The sequence below is a fragment of the Oncorhynchus keta genome, chromosome 8 (genome assembly GCF_023373465.1).
Source record: "Oncorhynchus keta strain PuntledgeMale-10-30-2019 chromosome 8, Oket_V2, whole genome shotgun sequence".
Classification (NCBI taxonomy): Eukaryota; Metazoa; Chordata; class Actinopteri; order Salmoniformes; family Salmonidae; genus Oncorhynchus; species Oncorhynchus keta.
In genome coordinates this window covers 10,118,518-10,137,606 of record NC_068428.1, presented here as the reverse complement: position 1 = coordinate 10,137,606, position 19,089 = coordinate 10,118,518, and the positions used below count along the sequence as shown (strand labels likewise).

Sequence of the window (19,089 nt, the reverse complement as noted above, 5' to 3'; positions counted from 1 at the left end):
AAAGCCTATCAGACTTGAATGCTTTTCCCTTTTCATGTTTAATTGGTCGGATGAGAAAGTTGGATGTCAAAAAAAGACCAATAGCAAAGTAGCCTCTTTCCCCCATGTTCTGGTTCTTCCAAACATAAATAAAAGACGAATACAACTATTAAAGACAGCAATCTGACTCTATAGTGATTCAACCATTATTTCCTCTAAAATCTACACTGTAAAGCATTGAGCACATTAACAAAACCATCTTATTGGCACAAAAGCGGAAACATCAGACAATCTAAACTGACATTAATCTTCCTTAGCAAAACACCAGGGTAGCACTTCTAGAGAGGGACAAAACCCGGAATGTTGATTGTCTCTAACAACAGTAGTACAGCGTTACATTGTGCAAAGTAATCTTATTGGTTGTTAATTGATGAAGCATTCGATGGGAGAAAAAAAACTTAGCCTCGCGGGCCAATTTAGCAGAGTTCAAGTGAATTGCTTTGAGCACACTGCGCTCATGCTTGGTGAGTATAAACTATTTAATTTATGAAATGCAAAGGCCCTGGGTAATTATCAAGGATAGCACAGACAGGATCTGTCCCGGTTGCCATTGCCAGTCTTTCACAACAAATGAGTGTATGAAATGGAGTAATGACATTTTTTCAAGCCACCAGACTGTGAACACAGACTCATTAGAGAGGAAGAAGTCGGTAAACACTTAATGACATGTGCTTCAACCAAGACAGAAAAGTTACAGTTAACAACGTTATTATATACAGGGCAATATGTGGTAAGAGTTCTCCTCAGCAGTGCAAATGCCAGAAGTCTGTGTCTGTACTAAATTGTAACTCGGTGAAACCATTGTCATGGACACGTTTTAGAGAGTTCAGTCTATTTCTAGAGAATGATGTATTAGCTACAGTTCCTTTAATATTCTGAAGATGTGACAGTTCATAGCTGGAATGGAAGGAAAGCTGTCATTAATTGATCATTAATTGAGAGAGAAGAAAACGGAGCAAAATAGTTAACTTTACCCAGCCATAAGCCCAGCTATTTGGCCGTGAACACAAGCCCCCACCTCTCTAAATTTCCATGGAGAGAATAAGGGAAACTTAAATGCAGTGCTTCAAATGGTGTCGTTAAAGCTAATTGATACACAGCATTTCAGTTAAAAAGGAGAGTCCGAAACTGTTCATCAAAATAGTAACATTTTTAAAGGAGAGGTTTCACATTCGTCATTGATAAACAGTACAGTAATTCCAGGATCCAAAACAATTAACCATTTTCAAACACTTAGTGATGTAACATTTCTTCAGAAATGTACTTGTGAGATGAAAGTTCTGGCATCTCATATCCCTGTCTTAGCCAAGCACGTTTTGTAATTCTTAGTAATTTTCCAGGCTACAGCCTTGGTGAGTCTTTTTCAGAGTGGCTACATTTCTCTCTTTGATTTTCTTTTGTACTGATAGAAGACTCTTCTATTCCCTCAGGGTTTATCCGGGCTGCCCTGCCGTTCGGCTTAGTGAGAAGAGAGCTGTCTTGTGAGGGTTATCCGATCGACCTACGCTGTCCAGGAAGTGATGTCATCATGATTGAAAGTGCCAACTACGGCCGAACTGACGACAAGATCTGCGACGCTGACCCCTTCCAGATGGAGAACATAAACTGCTATCTCCCAGACGCCTACAAGATCATGTCACAAAGGTAAACCCCCTGTAATTCCTGATGGGAACTGTTGTTTTTACACCTGTTTTTTGTACAGACAGGAGTCTTTGGACTACACACTACAGAGGGGTATACTATGAAGCAAGCTAGATCTACTCGGCTTCAGTTAGCTTGCTACTCCAGCTCAGGCTTCATCCATACTATGACAGTAGATATTGCTCGTCCACCTGCCCCTAACTCTTGCAGGCTTGTAACTGCGCTTACATGTCACACATGGCTAGTCGAACACTGAACTGTCCATACCAAACCCTAATATAGTGACATACACTGAGTGTACAAATCATTATGAACACCTGCTCTTTCCATGACATACTGTAGGCGAATGCTGGTGAAAGTTATGATCCCCTATTGATGTCACTTGTTAAATCCACTTCAATCAGTGTAGACGAAGGGGAGGAGACAGATTAAAGAAGGATTTGTAAACCTTGAGACAATTAAGACATATATAACTCAATATTAGGAAGGTGTTCCTAATGTTTGGTATACTCAGTGTGTATTATAATACATTCGTTTTCTGTATGGGTGTTCATCGAGACACTGCTGAAACATCAATCCATGCGCAAGTCAGTGCCACATTTTAATTTGTGCCAAAATCAAAATGAAAGAAAAGTTATATTGCAAATTCAGCAGGCTATCGTGTGAAATAGACTTTTAGAAGTGGCATCTTTATTTTATTACTGTGGTGTGCATTGGTGTGTTTATCAATGCACAAGCACCTTTTTCCCTCTCCTATTGATACAATTATTGTAAATCAAATCCAATTTTATTGGTCACATAAACGTGTTTAGCAGATGTTATTGCGGGTGTATCGAAATGCTTGTGTTTCTATCTCCAACAGTGCAGTAATATCTAATACGTAACATCTCACAATTTCACAACATATGCACAATACACACAAGTCTAAGTAAAGGAATGGAATTAAGAATATATACATTTATGGACGAGCAATGTCAGAGCGGCATAGACTAAGATACAGTAGAATAGGATACATACAGTTGAAGTCGGAAGATTACATACACTTATGTTGGAGTCATTAAAACTTGTTTTTCAACCACTCCACAAATTTCTTGTTAATTATTAACAAACTATAGTTTTGGCAAGTCGGTTAGGACATCTACTTTGTGCATGACACATGTCCTTTTTCCAACAATTGTTTACAGACAGATTATTTCACTTATAATTCACTGTATCACAAAAATTATGTCATGGCTTCAGAAGCTTCCGATAGGCTAATTATTTGAGTAAATTGGAGGTGTACCTGGGGATGTATTTCAAGGCCTACCTTCAAACCCAGTGCCTCTTTGCTTAACATTATGGGAATATCAAAAGAAATCAGCCAAGACCCCAGAAAAAATTTGTAGACACAAGTCTGGTTCATCTTTGGGAGCAATTTCCAAATCCCTGAAGGTACCATGTTCATCTGTACAAACAATAGTAAGCAAATAGAAACACCATGGGACCAGGCAGCCGTCATACCTCTCAGGAATGAGACGCGTTCTGTTCTGTCTCTTCGAGATGAACGTACTTTAAAGAAAAATGCAAATCAATCCCAGAACGACAGCAAAATACCTTGTGAAGATGCTGGTGGAAACAGGTACAAAAGTATCTATATCCACAGTAAAACGAGTTCTATATCGACATAACCTGGAAGGCAGCTCAGCAAGGAAGAAGCCACTGCTTCAAAACCGCCATACAAAAGACAGACGACAGTTTGCAACTGTACATGGGGACAAATATCGTACTTTTTGGAGAAATGTCCTCTGATCTGATGAAGCAAAAATAGAACTGTTTGGCTATAATAACCATCATTATGTTTGGAGGAAATAGGGGGAGGCTTGCAACCCGAAGAACATCATCCCAAACGTGAAGCAAGGGGGTGGCAGCATCATGTTGTGGGAGTGCTTGGCTGCAGGAGGGACTGGTGCACTTTTCAAAATAGATGGCGTCATGAGGGAGGAAACTTATGGGATATATTGAATCAACATCTCAAGACATCAGTCAGGAAGTTAAAGCTTGGTCGCAAATGGGTCTTCCAAATGGACAATTACCCCAAGCATACTTCTAAAGTTGTGGCAAAATGGCTTAAGGACAGCAAAGTGAAGGTATTGGAGTGGCCATCACAAAGCCCTGATCTCAATCCTATAGAAATCTGTAGGCAGAACTGAAAAAGCGTGTGCGAGCAAGGAGGCCTACAAACCTGACTCAGTTACACCAGCTCAGTCAGTGTCACGCCCTGACCTTAGAGATGACCTTATTTATTCTCTATGTTTGGTTAGGTCAGGGTGTGACTCGGGTGGGAAAATCTATGTTTTCTATTTCCTTGTTGTTTTGCCAAGTGTGGTTCCCAATCTGAGGCAGCTGTCTATTGTTGTCTCTGATTGGGGATCATATATAAAGTTGTGATTTTCCGTTTGGGTTTTGTCGGGTGTTATTTTCTGTCCAGTGTTTGTGCCTGACAGAACTGTTCGCTTTCGTTTTTTGATTTGTTATTTTGAGTGTTTCTTGAAAATAAATATCATGAACAATTTCCACGCTGCGCTTTGGTCCACTCTTCCTTCCACCGACGACGAGCGTTACAGTCAGGAGGAATGGGCCAAAATTCACCCACCTTATTGTGGGAAGCTCGTGGAAGGCTACCCGAAATGTTTGACCCAAGTTAAACAATTTAAAGGCAATGCTACCAAATACTAATTGAGTGTATGTAAACTTCTGACCCACTGGGAATGTGATGAAAGTAACAAAAGTTTAAATAAATTCTCTCTACTATTATTCTGACATTTTACGTTCTTTAAATAAAGTGGTGATCCTAACTCACCTAAAACAGGGAATTTTTACGAGGATTAAATGTCAGGGATTGTGAAAAACTGAGAGAGAGAATCTGATTTAATTGTTCTTCACCTTGCTGTTTAGATTCTTCATTCGGGATGAATGTAGTTAGCCCCGAGTTAGCCTACCCTGGAGCAGGTTAGTTCTGAAGGATTCGTTGCCATATACATTTTCCTGGCTAAAAGGTGAGCCACATTCGTGGTACCGGTTATCCCAGTTTGAACTCTGAGTTGACCAAAGTTTCCTCGCTAATTTCTCAAACTATATTCGTAGTATAGGGCTCAGGATAGTCTTTTTAGCAATACACTGATTTTCATAATAAAAAATTGACTAATATTCTAATAGTAAGCACTTTCTCTGACTCCACAAAGCATTGCTTGCATGTGGCTGGAATAGACATGAACACCTGCACACCTCAGTAAACAATCCGCAGTATAGTTGTGCATCTTAATACACAAGGTCCTGTCACACAGGGTTGCAGTGAGACAAAGTGCATGGGATGGCATGACGTACGAGCGCCACAACCCAAGATATTGGATCATTTGAGGCTGTCAGCAACTCTGGCAAATCTGTCTGGGGAAATAAGAAATAATGAAATAAAACAGAGTTGCCGTTGTATTCAGGGGGGTTATTGTCAAGTCGTATTTGATGAAGTCAGATAGCTGACTCCCACGGTTGATCTGGCCTGAGAGGTTTCTAATACCCCATGTGTTTGACCCTGCTGAGTAGTACACAGGCTCAGACATATAGTCACAGAGAAATTGTCCACTGGATCAAACATTGTCCTTAGACATTCTCCAACATATTTTCACCCAAGCCTCTAATAGCCTTTTCACGCCGGCCAAACCAAGCCAAACTCCAAGCCAAACTCCACCATCGTTGCTGGAATGGGCCATATGACAATAAAAAAATAAAATTTCCGAGCTAGCAGAGTACACATGGGGTCGGCACAATAATGTGAAAAGGGTGTATCTCGTTGGAACAAAGGTTCCACAGACTTTACAAAGGTGTCTATGAGAATATGACCCTCCATTGTGATAGTGTTGAATAAACTAGCTGGCTTCCATCAACGAGTATACTGTATTAGCGAGTGACTGCTTTTGGTTGCATTGACGTTATAATTTATCTATTTTTGCTTTGTTTTTAATGCACAGCTTGTCCATAAAAGTGTAGCATTTTTGGGATGAAATGGTTCTTGTATGTTTAAAACCAGCTCATGCCAGTCAGAGACAATTAAATTAATGGAAAAAAAAAAATCTAATATTTTGACCATTCGCACAACTGTATCACGCTGAGCCAAATACTAACACTGGATAACATCATATTTTGTGAAAATCTTCCATTGACATCAATACATTCTTTATGTGAAAGCCACGGAAAATAAATGTATTTGAAGTTAGGATTTAGTGGTATGTTTTCTTTGATCTAGTCTTCACACTATAATAACATATTGTTTGCTGCATAACTTATTAATGGGTGAATGCAAAACAAATAATTTTCATAATTCTATCATTAGCGACAGCTTGAATTAGCACCCAAGATCACAAGGCATTAATGAAATGCGGGGCAATTCCACAGTAACAGAGACTCACTCCACTTAAAATGTATGCTAAACAAAACCATTGATTTAAAAGTTGAACAAACCACACAACTTTATGCATTAGGACTACTTTTAACGAATTACACTGAACATTTTACAAAAAAAAACGGAATTATACTCTACTTTCTTTACTGTGCTGTGCAGTACTGTCCAAACCTATGTACTCAGCTGTGGTTTGTGACTACTATGATTTCTTATTGTAGCAAATTCAATTGCAGAAATTCAGTTACCGATTTTTGGGGGAAATTTGAGTTTTAATCACTAAATAATTCATAAACAAAAACACTCCAACTAATTGATAGGTGTACCTTTACTTGTTACTTCTGTGAACTTTCATTATCCTTAGAAAATATCTTTAAAATATGTGGGTTTTTGGTAATGGAATTTCAAGGCATAAGGCAATGTTTCTTAAACTTACAGAAGGCAGAAAAATGGATCCAAAACTAAATAGGTGTTGATAATAGTTGGCAGGGGTCTTTACTTCAACATGATTGTGTTTTGATGCATTTCTAATACTTTTTAAGACTTTTTCTGGTCAAACATTTTGACAAGAAATCTAAGCCTTTGTTTATTTCATATTTTTAGGATGGATAATGGTTCAATGTGGTATAAATTCCCAAATCTTTTATTTGATTTGATGGGTCATTTTACATGGAAATTACCTGCTCTTTCAATGTAAAAATAGGTTTTGGCTCTGCTAAATGTATGCATTCCCAAAGTTCAGCACAGTATCTCACATCTAGAATTGCCACAGTTATCCAAGTAACATTAGAGCGATTAATCGAACCATAGCTGATATAATGAGCCATTCACACTTTCACTGTACAGACCGGCTTAATCTTTGGACTTGCATAGCTTAATGTTTGGTATGTGAAGAAGGCAACAGCTATTCCCCCTCTGAAAAGATTTGGCATGGGTCCCCAGATCCTCAAAGTTATACAGCTGCACCATCAAGAGCATCCTGAACGGTTGCATCACCGCAATTGCTCGGCATCCGACCGTAGGGTTCTACAGAGGGTAGTGCGTATGGCCCAGTACATCACTGGGGCCAAGCTTCCTGCCATCCAGGGCCTCTATACTAAGCGGTGTCAGAGGAAGGCACGAAAAATTGCCAAAGACTCCAATCACGCAAGTCATAGACTGTTCACTCTGCTAACGCACGGCAAGTGGTACCGGAGCACCAAGTCTAGGTCCAAAAGACTGCTGAACAATTAATCAAATGGCTACCTGAACTATTTGCATTTGTTTACACTTCTGCTACTCGCTGTTTATTATCTATGCGTAGTCATTCTAACTACCATGTAACTATAACCATGTGACACCCTCTGTTCACATTTACATTACATTTAAGTCAACGCTCTTATCCAGAGCGACTTACAAATTGGTGCATTCTCGTTATGACATGTAGCCACTTTACAATAGTGCATCTAAATCTTTTAAGGGGGGTGATTACTTTATCCTTCTAGGTATTCCCAGGTGTCTCCGGAAGGTGGTGATTTAGTTTTGACTGGGCTGAGCGGGAACTGTACTTCCTCAGTGGTAGGGAGGCGAGCAGGCCAGAAGGTGGATGAACGCAGTGCCCTTGTTTGGGTGTAGGGCCTGATCAGAGCCTGGAGGTACCTGAGGTGCCGTTCCCCTCACAGCTCCGTAGGCAAGCACCATGGTCTTGTAGCGGATGCGAGCTTCAACTGGAAGCCAGTGGAGAGAGCGGAGGAGCGGGGTGACGTGAGAGAACTTGGGAAGGTTGAACACCAGACGGGCTGCGGCGTTCTGGATGAGTTGTAGGGGTTTAATGGCACAGGCAGGAGCCCAACAAGTTGCAGTAATCCAGACGGGAGATGACAAGTGCCTGGATTAGGACCTGCGCCGCTTCCTGTGTGAGGCAGGGTCGTACTCTGGGGATGTTGTAGAGCATGAACCTACAGGAACGGGCCATTTGCAGGGTTTGTTTACGCCAAGGTTCTTAGCGCTCTGGGAGGAGGACACAATGGAGTTGTCAACCTGATTTCCTTTCCCGGGAGGAAGAGCAGCTCCGTCTTGCCGAGGTTCAGCTTGAGGTGGTGATCATACTGATATGTCTGCCAGACATGCAGAGATGCGATTCACCACCTGGTCATCAGAAAGGAGGAAAGGAGAAGATTAATGTCTCTGCCAATGATAGGAGAGACCATGTGAGGTTATGACAGAGCCAAGTGACTTGGTGTATGCGAGAATAGGAGAGGGCCTAGAACAGAGCCCTGGGGGACACCAGTGGTGAGAGCGCGTGGTGAGGAGACAGATTCTCGCCACGCCACCTGGTACACCTGTACATGCGTTATGCCCAACTCGGAGAGGGTGGAGAGGAGGATCTGATGGTTCACAGTATCGAAGGCAGCCGATAGGTCTAGAAGGATGAGAGCAGAGGAGAGATAGTTAGCTTCAGCGGTGCGGAGCCTCCGTGATAGAGCAGTCTCCTAGTCTTGAAACCTGACTGATTTGGATCAAGAAGGTCATTCTGAGAGAGATAGCGGGAGGGCACGTTCAAGAGTTTTGGAGAGAAAAGAAAGAAGGGATACTGGTCTGTAGTTGTTGACATCGGAGGGGATCGAGTGTAGGTTTTTTCAGAAGGGGTGCAACTCTCGCTCTCTTGAAGACGGAAGGGACGTAGCCAGCGGTCAGGGATGAGTTGATGAGCGAGGTGATAGGGTCGAGCGGGCAGGTTGTTGGGCGGCCGGCCGTCACAAGATGCGAGATTTCATCTGGAGAGAGAGGGGTTTATTTCCTTAGCAAACTGGTATCGACCTTTTTTGTCTACAGGAGGGAGGAGAAGGTTTTTTAAAACTTTAGTTTATTTAGTAATTATTTTTTTCTTATTTAGTAATTATTTTCTTAAAACTGCATTGTTGGTTAAGGGCTTGTAATTAAGCATTTCACAGAAATATCTATACCTGAAGAAAATGCTGGCAGGATCAACCAGGATCAACCCTGCAACATTGAGGTTTACCTGGGCACACAGCGAAGCACAGGGACCCAGTCCTCCAGTGATTGATGAGACCCAAGCACACTTGTGGGCACCGAGTGGGAGGCCCTGACCTACCCACAGCCGAAGCCGCTCGAGAGGTGTTCTATTGGAGGCTTTTTGGAGTATAGAACATAACAGTCAACGGCAGGGTTTGAGAAACGTAATGGTTCTCTGGCGTCAGTGCATAATAGGATGGTTCCCCCCCCCCCCCATGCACGCTGCCTAGGTGTGCCATGCCCTGAATCGGAACCCTATGGGAGGACCACTGAGATGGACGCTGGGTCTCGCTCGGCGTGAGGCCGAGCGTGTTGGAGAGCAGTGGGGAAATCTCTGAAAGATGCACGGCTAATGGGGGCCCTCCCAGGGTGGATCACGTAACAATCGGTCAGGAGGAGTGAAACTGGTTAGACAGACAGAGAGGGACCAAGGGGATGGATGGTCTAATGCAGGGAGTGAGGACCAGGAATGGGAGCAACACAGCCCACCCCAATACAGTGCCTTCAGAAAGTATTCAAACCCCTTGACTTATTCCACATTTTGTTTTGTTACAGCCTGAATTCAAAATGGATTAAATATGTTTTTCTCTCACCCATCTACACACAATACCACATAATGACAAAGTGAAAACATGTTTTTTGACATTTCTGCAAATGTATTGAAAATTAAACGCAGAAATGTCAGAATATGTTACAATCAACTCTGGCAGTGATTACAGCAGTGAGTCTTTTTGGGTAAGTCTCTAAGAGCTTTTACACACTTGGATTATAGAATATTTGTGCATTACTCTTAAAAAATTATTCAAGCTCCGTCAAGTTGGTTGTTGATAATTGCTAGACAGCCATTTTCTGGTCTTGCCATAGATTCTAAAGCTGATTTAAGTCAAAACTGTAACTAAGCCACTCAGGAACATTCCATGTCATCTTGGTAAGCAACTCCAGTGTATATTTGGCCTTGTGTTTTAGGTTATTGTCCTGCTGAAAGGGGAATTTGTCTCCCAGTGTCTGTTTATCACCAAAAATAACTCCCCAGTCCTTTCCGACAACAAGCATACCCATAACATGATGCAGCCACCACCATGCTTAAAAATATTAAGTGGTACTCAGTGATGTGTTATGTTGCTTTTACCCTAACGTAATGCTTTGTATTCAGGACATAAAGTTGATTTCTTTGCCCCATGTTTTGCAGTTTTAATTTAGTGTCTTATTGCAAACAGAATGCATGTTTTAGCTTTGTTTTTTTTCTGCACAGGCTTCCTTCTTTTCACTCTGTGTTAGCATTGTGGAGTAACTACAATGTTGTTTATCCATCCTCAATTTCCTTCCTCTCTAGCAACTGAGTTAGGAAGGATTCCTGTATCTTTGTTGTAACTGGGTGTATTGATACACCTTCCAAAGTGTAAATAATAACGTCACCATGCTCAAAAGGATATTCAATGTCTGTTTTTTTTTACCCATCTATCAGCAGGTGCCCTTCTTTATGAGGCATAGGAAAACCTCCCTGTTTTTTTGTGGTTGAATCTGTGGTTGAAATTCATTGCTCGACTGAGGGACCTTACAATTATCTGTATGTGTGGGGTACAGAGATGAGGTAGTCGTGTTAAACACTGTTATTGCACACAGAGTGAGTCCATGCAACTTATTATGTGACTTGTTACATAATTTTTACTCTTGAACTTATTTGGGCTCCCGAGTGACGCAGCATCTCAGTGCAAGAGGCGTCACTACAGTCCCTGGTTCGAATCCAGGCTGACTCACATTCGGCCGTGATTGGGCGTCACATAGGGCAGGCGCACAATTGACCCAGCGTCTGGCAAGGTAGGCCGTCATTATAAGTTAGTTAGACTAGTTAAATAAAGGTAATACAAATAAAAATAATTGTAGTTTTGCCATTACAAAGGGGTTGAATACTAATCGACTGGAGACATTTCAAATTTTCATTTTTTATTAATTTCTAAACATTTCTAAAACCATATGGTAATTCCACTTTGACATTATGGGGAAATTGTGTAGGTCAGTGACATGAAATCAGGCTGTAACACAATAAAATGTGGAAAGATTCAAGGGATGTAAATACTTTCTGAAGGCACTGTATCTACCTGCATCATCACTAGAGAGAGGTAAAAACAAATTTGACCCTCCCCAGAGGGCAGAGACTGACTCAGAGGTCACGAGAGGAATGGTCACCTGCCAAGAGCGAGAAACCATGTGTGGGAGAATTAATACAGTATATAAATATTGTACTCATAACCACTTAAAAGGAACAAAATTGCAACAGGATACAAATAAATCTAATGCCAATACGTGTTATTTGATGAAAAATAGATTTTAAAAAGTTAATTATAGAAGTTTATTAATTGGTTATGTCCCCTGGAGTGACAGCTACTGTATTTCCTCAGGTGTGACACCATTTTCATGTCACAGCAAGGAAAAAGTAAGCTGTCACACAGAAATCCCAGGCTGTATGGTCTATTTGGGGCCTTATTTTTAACAGTAAGCCTAAATATGATTTCACCACAACATGTTTTCATTTTATTTTATACTTAAATTGTTTCAAAATATATGAATTATTTTCATATATAAGTTCAAAAGGCGTTACACCAAATGACCCAAATGACTAAGAAACTGACCCCTTTAATTTCAATGGCAGAGAAATTGAATATTTTGCTAAATATTTCTGATGAGGTTTACAATCTGTTCAGGCCATGTGCTCCAGCCATGTCTTCTGTACTTCCTCATTGCAAGAGAACCCTTCTCAGCGCAATAGTGCCCAAATGCTGACTCTTTGTTTAATCCCAGAATTATGTCACATCAAGTGGATATTTGCTTTTAGGGACAAAATGTAGTCAGAACTGGTAGACTTGGGGACTATTGTTTCTTGAAATAAACTGATGTGTTATAACTACAAGAGTAGGTGAAGGGAAGTAAAATATTTTTTTCATAAATTTACTTAAAGTCAATGTCCCATAACCTTAGGACAAAGGTCACGTTTGGTTCAAAATTGTAATAAAACAAATCATATACTGCATGATTTTACTCATGATCCAAATTAAAAAATGAAGCTTTTAGTGTTATATCACATTTTTAGGAAATATGGAAAGAAAATCCAATGAAACAATTCCTAAGCAACCAACATCAATTATCTTCAAAACATATGATGATTTTCACTGGGTATTAGAATGCAAAGTCAGTGTTATAGCCAGGAGATCTGATCTTCTGCATTTCCACAAGTCAAAATGGGGTACTGTTCTTTGCCCTTTTTTGAGTTGAAATGAGCTGAAAAACTCCATATGTGGGACAATTGGCATACAATTATATATGTCTATGTTCTCTCTTATAATTTCGCAATCATATGTTTAGGACCCACAGCGGGCATTACTTTCTTTAATGTTTTTCCACAACTAATCTGAGATAAGAAAGCACATCATCTAAGTAAACCCTCCTGTAATCGAAAACGGTTCGCAACATAATGAACTGCTTGCTGTCTTGTAGTATCACATAGACGCAATGACTTTGATGGATCTTGTTGGCACTAGGAGTTATTTTTATATCGGGTTTTATATGAGCACCATGATTTTATGAAAATAGCCCTAGGACTGCTGTAGCTCAATTAGAATGGCCAGCTGCAAGCAATTAGGCAGCTCAAGTGGGTGATTGTCTGTACAGAAATGTTTAACTGAGACCCCTCCCCAACATTTTTGGACCTGCAAGGATATAGAGTTTTAGTACAGATTTTAAATACAAATTTATAGTATTATTATTTTAATATTTAAAATTGTACTAGTAATACATTGTTTCCTAGTATCAGGGCCGGAATAGGCCCCAGGGCTTTGTTTTTTATTACCCCAATCACCATCATTTTCTGTGAACAAATCCTTCAACCAAGATGCAATTGGATGTTGGGTAAATTTACTGTTGAAGAAAAAGGCCCTTTTATATCAAATCAAATCAAATTTATTTATATAGCCCTTCGAACATCAGCTGATATCTCAAAGTGCTGTACAGAAACCCAGCCTAAAACCCCAAACAGCAAGCAATGCAGGTGTAGAAGCATGGTGGCTAGGAAAAACTGCCTAGAAAGGCCAAAACCTAGGAAGAAACCTAGAGAGGAACCAGGCTATGTGGGGTGTCCAGTCCTCTTCTGGCTGTGCCGGGTGGAGATTATAACAGAACATGGCCAAGATGTTCAAATGTTCATAAATGACCAGCATGGTCCAATAATAATAAGGCAGAACAGTTGAAACTGGAGCAGCAGCACGGCCAGGTGGACTGGGGACAGCAAGGAGTCATCATGTCAGGTAGTCCTGAGGCATGGTCCTAGGGCTCAGGTCCTCCAAGAGAGAGAAAGAAAGAGAAAAAGAGAGAATTAGAGAGAGCACACTTAAATTCACACAGGACACCGAATAGGACAGGAGAAGTACTCCAGACATAACAAACTGACCCTAGCCCACCGACACATAAACTACTGCAGCATAAATACTGGAGGCTAAGACAAGAGGGGTCATAATAAACTGATAATAACATTTGCGATGTGGCATAAGCTCAAGTGATGAACATTGGGGAACATTTGAGAGCTAGAAAATGGTATATCATACACTGCAGTTGAGGAACAATGGGAAAGTAATTCTGCTTTGAAAGTTGATAAACTTGTGACCCCACTTTTGAGAAAATGGTCCTTGAATGTTTTGGTACACTTATTGGAGAGCTGTTCTTTGTCTGCACCCATTCAGCGTCGTTCATACCCTCTTAAGCCTTACCCATCTCTTTAATGATTCACATGTGGTAGTTTATTTGTCACATGCACAGGATACAGAAGGTGTAAACGGTACAATGATGGTACTTGGATGGTCTCCAAGATGGCGTAGCAGTTGGATGTCTGTTTTGTCTTGTCCCTTTTCTATCCTGTGTATATATCGTTTTCTTTGTATATATTTTTAATCTCAATTTCCATCACCGGTCATCACCGTTAACTCGGACATCAGCCAGCCTCAGTCCAGTCGATTCCTGCCAGTCTGCACAGCGCGATATCAACCCAGAGCATATCGGACTGCTTTTTCTCTACCACATGTCCAGATTCCTACCGCAAGCTCTGAACCTTTACACCAGATCATCGCAGCTAGCTAGCTGCTATCCGAGTGGCTACTCCTGGCTAACATCGCTGTCCCGATGAAAGCACCAGTTAGGCTGGAGTGGGCCAAAATCCCTGCTTCAGTGTGCAAACCTGGTCAAGAACTACAGGAAACGTATGATCTCTGTAATTACAAACAAAGGTTTCTGTACCAAATATTAAGTTCTGCTTTTCGGATGTATCAAATACTTACAGTATGTCATGCAATAAAATGCAAATTAATTACTTAAAAATCATACAATGTGATTTTCTGTATTTTTGTTTTAGATTCCGTCTCTCACATTTGAAGTGTACCTATGATAAAAAATGACTGACTTCTACATGCTTTGTAAGTAGGAAAACCTGCAAAATCGGCAGTGTATCAAATACTTCTTCTCCCCACTATATGTCAATGATGTCGCTCATGCTGCTGGTGATTCTCTGATTCGCCTCTACGCAGACGACACCATTCTGTATACCTCTGGCCCTTCTTGGGCTAACAAACCTCTAAACAAGCTTCAATGCCATACAACACGCCTTCTGTGGCCTCCAACTGCTTTAATGCTAGTAAATCTAAGTGCATGCTATTCAACCGATTGCTGCCCGAACCCGCCCGCCTGACTTAGAATATGTGGACAGCTACAAATACCTAGGTGTCTGGTTCAACTGTAAACTCTCCTTCCAGACTCACATTAAGCATCTCCAATCCAAAATGAAATCTATTATCTGCTTCCTATTTCGCAACAAAGCCTCCTTCTTTCATGCTGCCAAACATACCCTCGTAAAACTCACTATCCTACCGATCCTTGACTTTGGCGATATCATTTACAAAATAGCCTCCAACACGTAGTCTATCACAGTGCCATCCGTTTTTGTCACCAAAGCCCTATATACTACCCACCACTGAGACCTGTATGCTCTCGTTGGCTGGCCCTCGCTACATATTCGTCGCCAAACCCACTGGCTCCAGTTCGCCTATAAGTCTTTGCTAGGTAAGGCTCCGCCTTATCTCAGCTCACTAGTCACCATAGCAACACCCTCCCGCAGCATGTGCTCAGCAGGTATATTTCACTGGTCATCCCCAAAGCCAACACTTCCTTTTGCTGCCTTTCCTTCCAGTTCTCTGCTGCCAATGACTGGAATGAATAAAAAAATCACTGAAGCTGGGGTCTTATATCTCCCTCTCTAACTTTAAGCATCAGCTGTCAGAGCAGCTTACCGGTCACTGTACCTGTACACAGCCCATCTGTAAATAGCACACCCAACTACCTTATCCCCATATTGTTATTTATCCTCTTGCTCTTTTGCACCCCAGTATCTCTACGTGCACATTACCATCTGCACATCTATCACTCGAGTGTTAATGCTAAGTTGTTATTATTTCACCTCTATGGCTTATTTATTGATTTTTCTATTGTGTTAATGACTGTATGTTTGTTTTTGTAACTCTGTGTTGTTTTTGTCACACTGCTTTGCTTTATCTTGGCCAGGTCGCAGTTGTAAATGATAACTTGTTCTCAACTCAAAATGTAATTTTCTGGATTTTTGTTTTAGATTCCGTCTCTCACAGTTGAAGTGTACCTATGATAACAAATTACAGACCTCTACATGCTTTGTAAGTATGAAAACCTGCAAAATTGGCAGTGTATCAAATACTTGTTCTCCCCACTGGATATATATATATATATATATTTTTTTTTTAATTGTCCTGTTGTAGGAGGAAATTGGCTCAAATTAAGCGCCGTCCACAGGGTATGGCATGGTGTTGCAAAATGTAGTGATAGCCTTCCTTCTTCAAGATCCCTTTTACCCTGTACAAATTGCCCACTTTACCACCACCAAAGCACCCCCCAGACCATCACATTGCTTCCACCATGCTTGACTGATGGCATCAAGCACTCCTCCAGCATCTTTAAATTTTTTCTGCATCTCACGAATGTTCTTCTTTGTGATCCAAACACCTCAAACTTAGATTTGTCTGTCCATAACACTTTTTTACAATCTTCCTCTGTCCAGTGTCTGTGTTCTTTTGCCCATCTTAATCTTTTATTTTAATTGTCAGTCTGAGTTATGGCTTTTTCTTTGCAACTCTGCCTAGAATGCCAGCATCCCGGAGTCACCTCTTCACTGTTGACGTTGAGACTGGTGTTTTGCAGGCACTATTTAATGAAGCTGCCAGTTGAGGACTTGTGAGGTGTCTGTTTCTCAAACTAGACCTCTAATGTACTTGTCCTCTTGCTCAGTTGTGCACCGTGGCCTCCCACTTCTCCTTATATTCTGGTTAGACCAGTTTGTGCTGTTCTGTGAAGGGAGTAATACACAGCACTGTACGAGATCTTCAGATTCTTGGCAATTTATTGCATGGAATAGCCTTTCTCAGACAAAAAATAGACTGACGAGTTTCAGAAGAAAGGTTTCTGGCCATTTTCTGGCCTGTAATCGATCCTAATAAATGCTGATGCTCCAGATACTCGACTAGTCTAAAGAAGGCCAGTTGTATTGCTTATTTATTGCTTAACAGTTTTTAGTTGTGCTTACATAATTGCAAAAGGGTTTTCTAATTGTCAATTAGCCTTTTAAAATGATAAACTTAGATTAGCTAACACAACGTGCCATTGGAACACGTGCCATTGATGGCCATTGATGGTTGCTGACAGTGTGCCTCTTTATACATATGTAGATATTTCATAAAAACATTTCCAGCTAAAATAGTAATTTACATCATTAACAATGTCTACACTGTATTTCTGATCAATTTGATGTTATTTTAATGGACAAAAATGAGCTTTTCTTTCAAAAATACAGACATTTCTAAGTGACTTCAAACTTTTGAACGTTAGTGTATATTTACAACAAAATATGGTGGATTGGAAATTATGCAGACAATTACATTGATGGAAGCCACATATATCTGTAGTATTAAAGCTGATCTAAGGGGCCTAGCCCAAACCTTGAAAAACAACCCCAGACCATTATTTATCTTCCACCAAACTTTACAGTTGGCACTCTGCATTTAGGCAGGCTAGCGTTCTCGGGGCATCTGCCAAACCCAGATTTGTTCGTCGGACTGCAAGGTGGTGTGGTGTGATTCATCACTCCAGAGAACGTGCTCAAGAGTCCAATGTTGGCTAGCTTTACACCACTCCAGCCGATGCTTGGCATTGCACATGGTGATCTTAGGGTTGTTTGCGGCTGCTCGGCCATGGAAATCATTTCATGAAGCTCCCGACGAACAGTTATTGTGTTGACGTTGCTTTCAGAGGTAGTTTGGAACTCGATAGTACTTGTTACAAAGATTACAGACGATTTTTACGCACTACCCACTTCAGCACGCCGCGGTCCCGTTCTGTGAGCTTGTGTGGCCTACGACTTCTTTGCTAAGCCGTTGTTGCTTCTAGACGTTTCCACTTCACAATAACAGCACTTACAGTTGACCAGGGCTGCTCTAGCAGGGCAGAAATTTGGCAAACTGACTTGTTGGGAAAGTGTCATTCTATGACGATGCCACGTTGAAAGTCACTGAGCTCTTCAGTACGGGCCGTTCTTCTGCTAATGTTTCTCTAGGGAGATTGCATGGCTGTGAGCAACGGGTGTGGCTGAAATAGCCGAATCCACTAACTTGAAGGGTAAGCCCCTGCATTAATCCGGCCCTGCCTGGTACATTATGACTGTATCAATCCGCTGTGTACACCCGATTCTGAAATGAAAGATGACTAAATGGCCCACATTTGTATGGATTTCTTTTAGACTAATGAGGTTTATTGTAAGATTGCAATAACAGGGTCATTGATCACTGTAACATGACAAGGCCTAGTCCTGTCTGGTCTGTGGATCATGTGTTTTGGGTGAACGTATAAATAGCGAGAATGATCAATGTAAATGGGTCTCTAATGAGGGCTGGGATAATTGTATCAAATTGTAGCATATGTTTTTGTCTGGATTTTACTTTTCAACCAGCCCTGTTACTGCTGTGAACATTTTTACAAACTATCACTTGTAATTTTTCAGCATAATGTAATCATGATAATGTTTCAAGTAGCCATTAGGTTCTTAGAAAGGCAAACAAGGCCAAAGGAAAAATGTCCATCAGGTTTTGATCCTGAGCATTGAATAATGCTCTGTGCTTACACTATTTATATCAGTGACAGAAGTGCTTGCAGGGCTCTCCAAGGACCTCCATCTCTGCCGCCTGACAGCACACAGCCTTGTACTTCCCCTTCTGTACATATGGTGTTAGTATTTATTTAAAGAAGTCTAGATTAAGATTTCATATGCCTCCAAAACCAGGAAATGGACCTCAATTCAATAGCTTCAACTAGACTTAACTATTCAAATGAAACGAAAGAGAGAGAAAGAGAGAGAGGTATTTGCTGTAATGACTGATTGAACTCAAATGGTCAGATAAATGTTCCTTTTGAATTCAGCTGGATCGGTACAAATTTATCATTCAGCTGGACCAGTATGAATATATGATGGCCTCTGGAAGAATTGATTGTCAATATCGACTATTGGAGGAGAGTGCTGCTTAATACGAGGCCTCTCATTTTGTTCTTCTGAAAGCCCTAGATACAGTAATCTGTAGCCAGGATGACAGTTTGACGACAGTATGTTTAGATTGCAAGGCAACATACTGATTTAGATATCCCCCACACCACCCCCACCCACCGCTAACAGTTCATTTTTAACAACCTATTTCACATAAAAACTTGTTAAACCAGTAAACCAACCTTGGCAGTTGAAAATAGGTCAACATTTCCTGGTATCAGGGATGACTGAGTGTGCTGTTTTTCTTTTCCAATGCTACCCTTTCTACATTTTTGTGGCGGTGAATTCTTTTGATTTTGTAAATGGTCCA

General features: G+C 40.9%; 1 protein-coding gene across 12 annotated transcripts in view; it reads left to right on the top strand.

Annotated features, from left to right (window-relative positions):
* adgrl2a (adhesion G protein-coupled receptor L2a) overlaps positions 1-19,089 on the top strand; it is a 187,851-nt gene that overhangs the window by 95,741 nt on the left and 73,021 nt on the right. For all 12 annotated transcript variants that reach the window (XR_008140754.1, XM_052523432.1, XM_035774596.2 and 9 more), the window contains one exon: positions 1,470-1,683. Coding sequence is in view for 11 of the 12 variants with exons in the window: in XM_052523432.1 (XP_052379392.1) it covers positions 1,470-1,683 (214 nt within the window). In the remaining variant the exon portion in view is untranslated. The remainder of the gene's footprint in view (positions 1-1,469; positions 1,684-19,089) is intronic.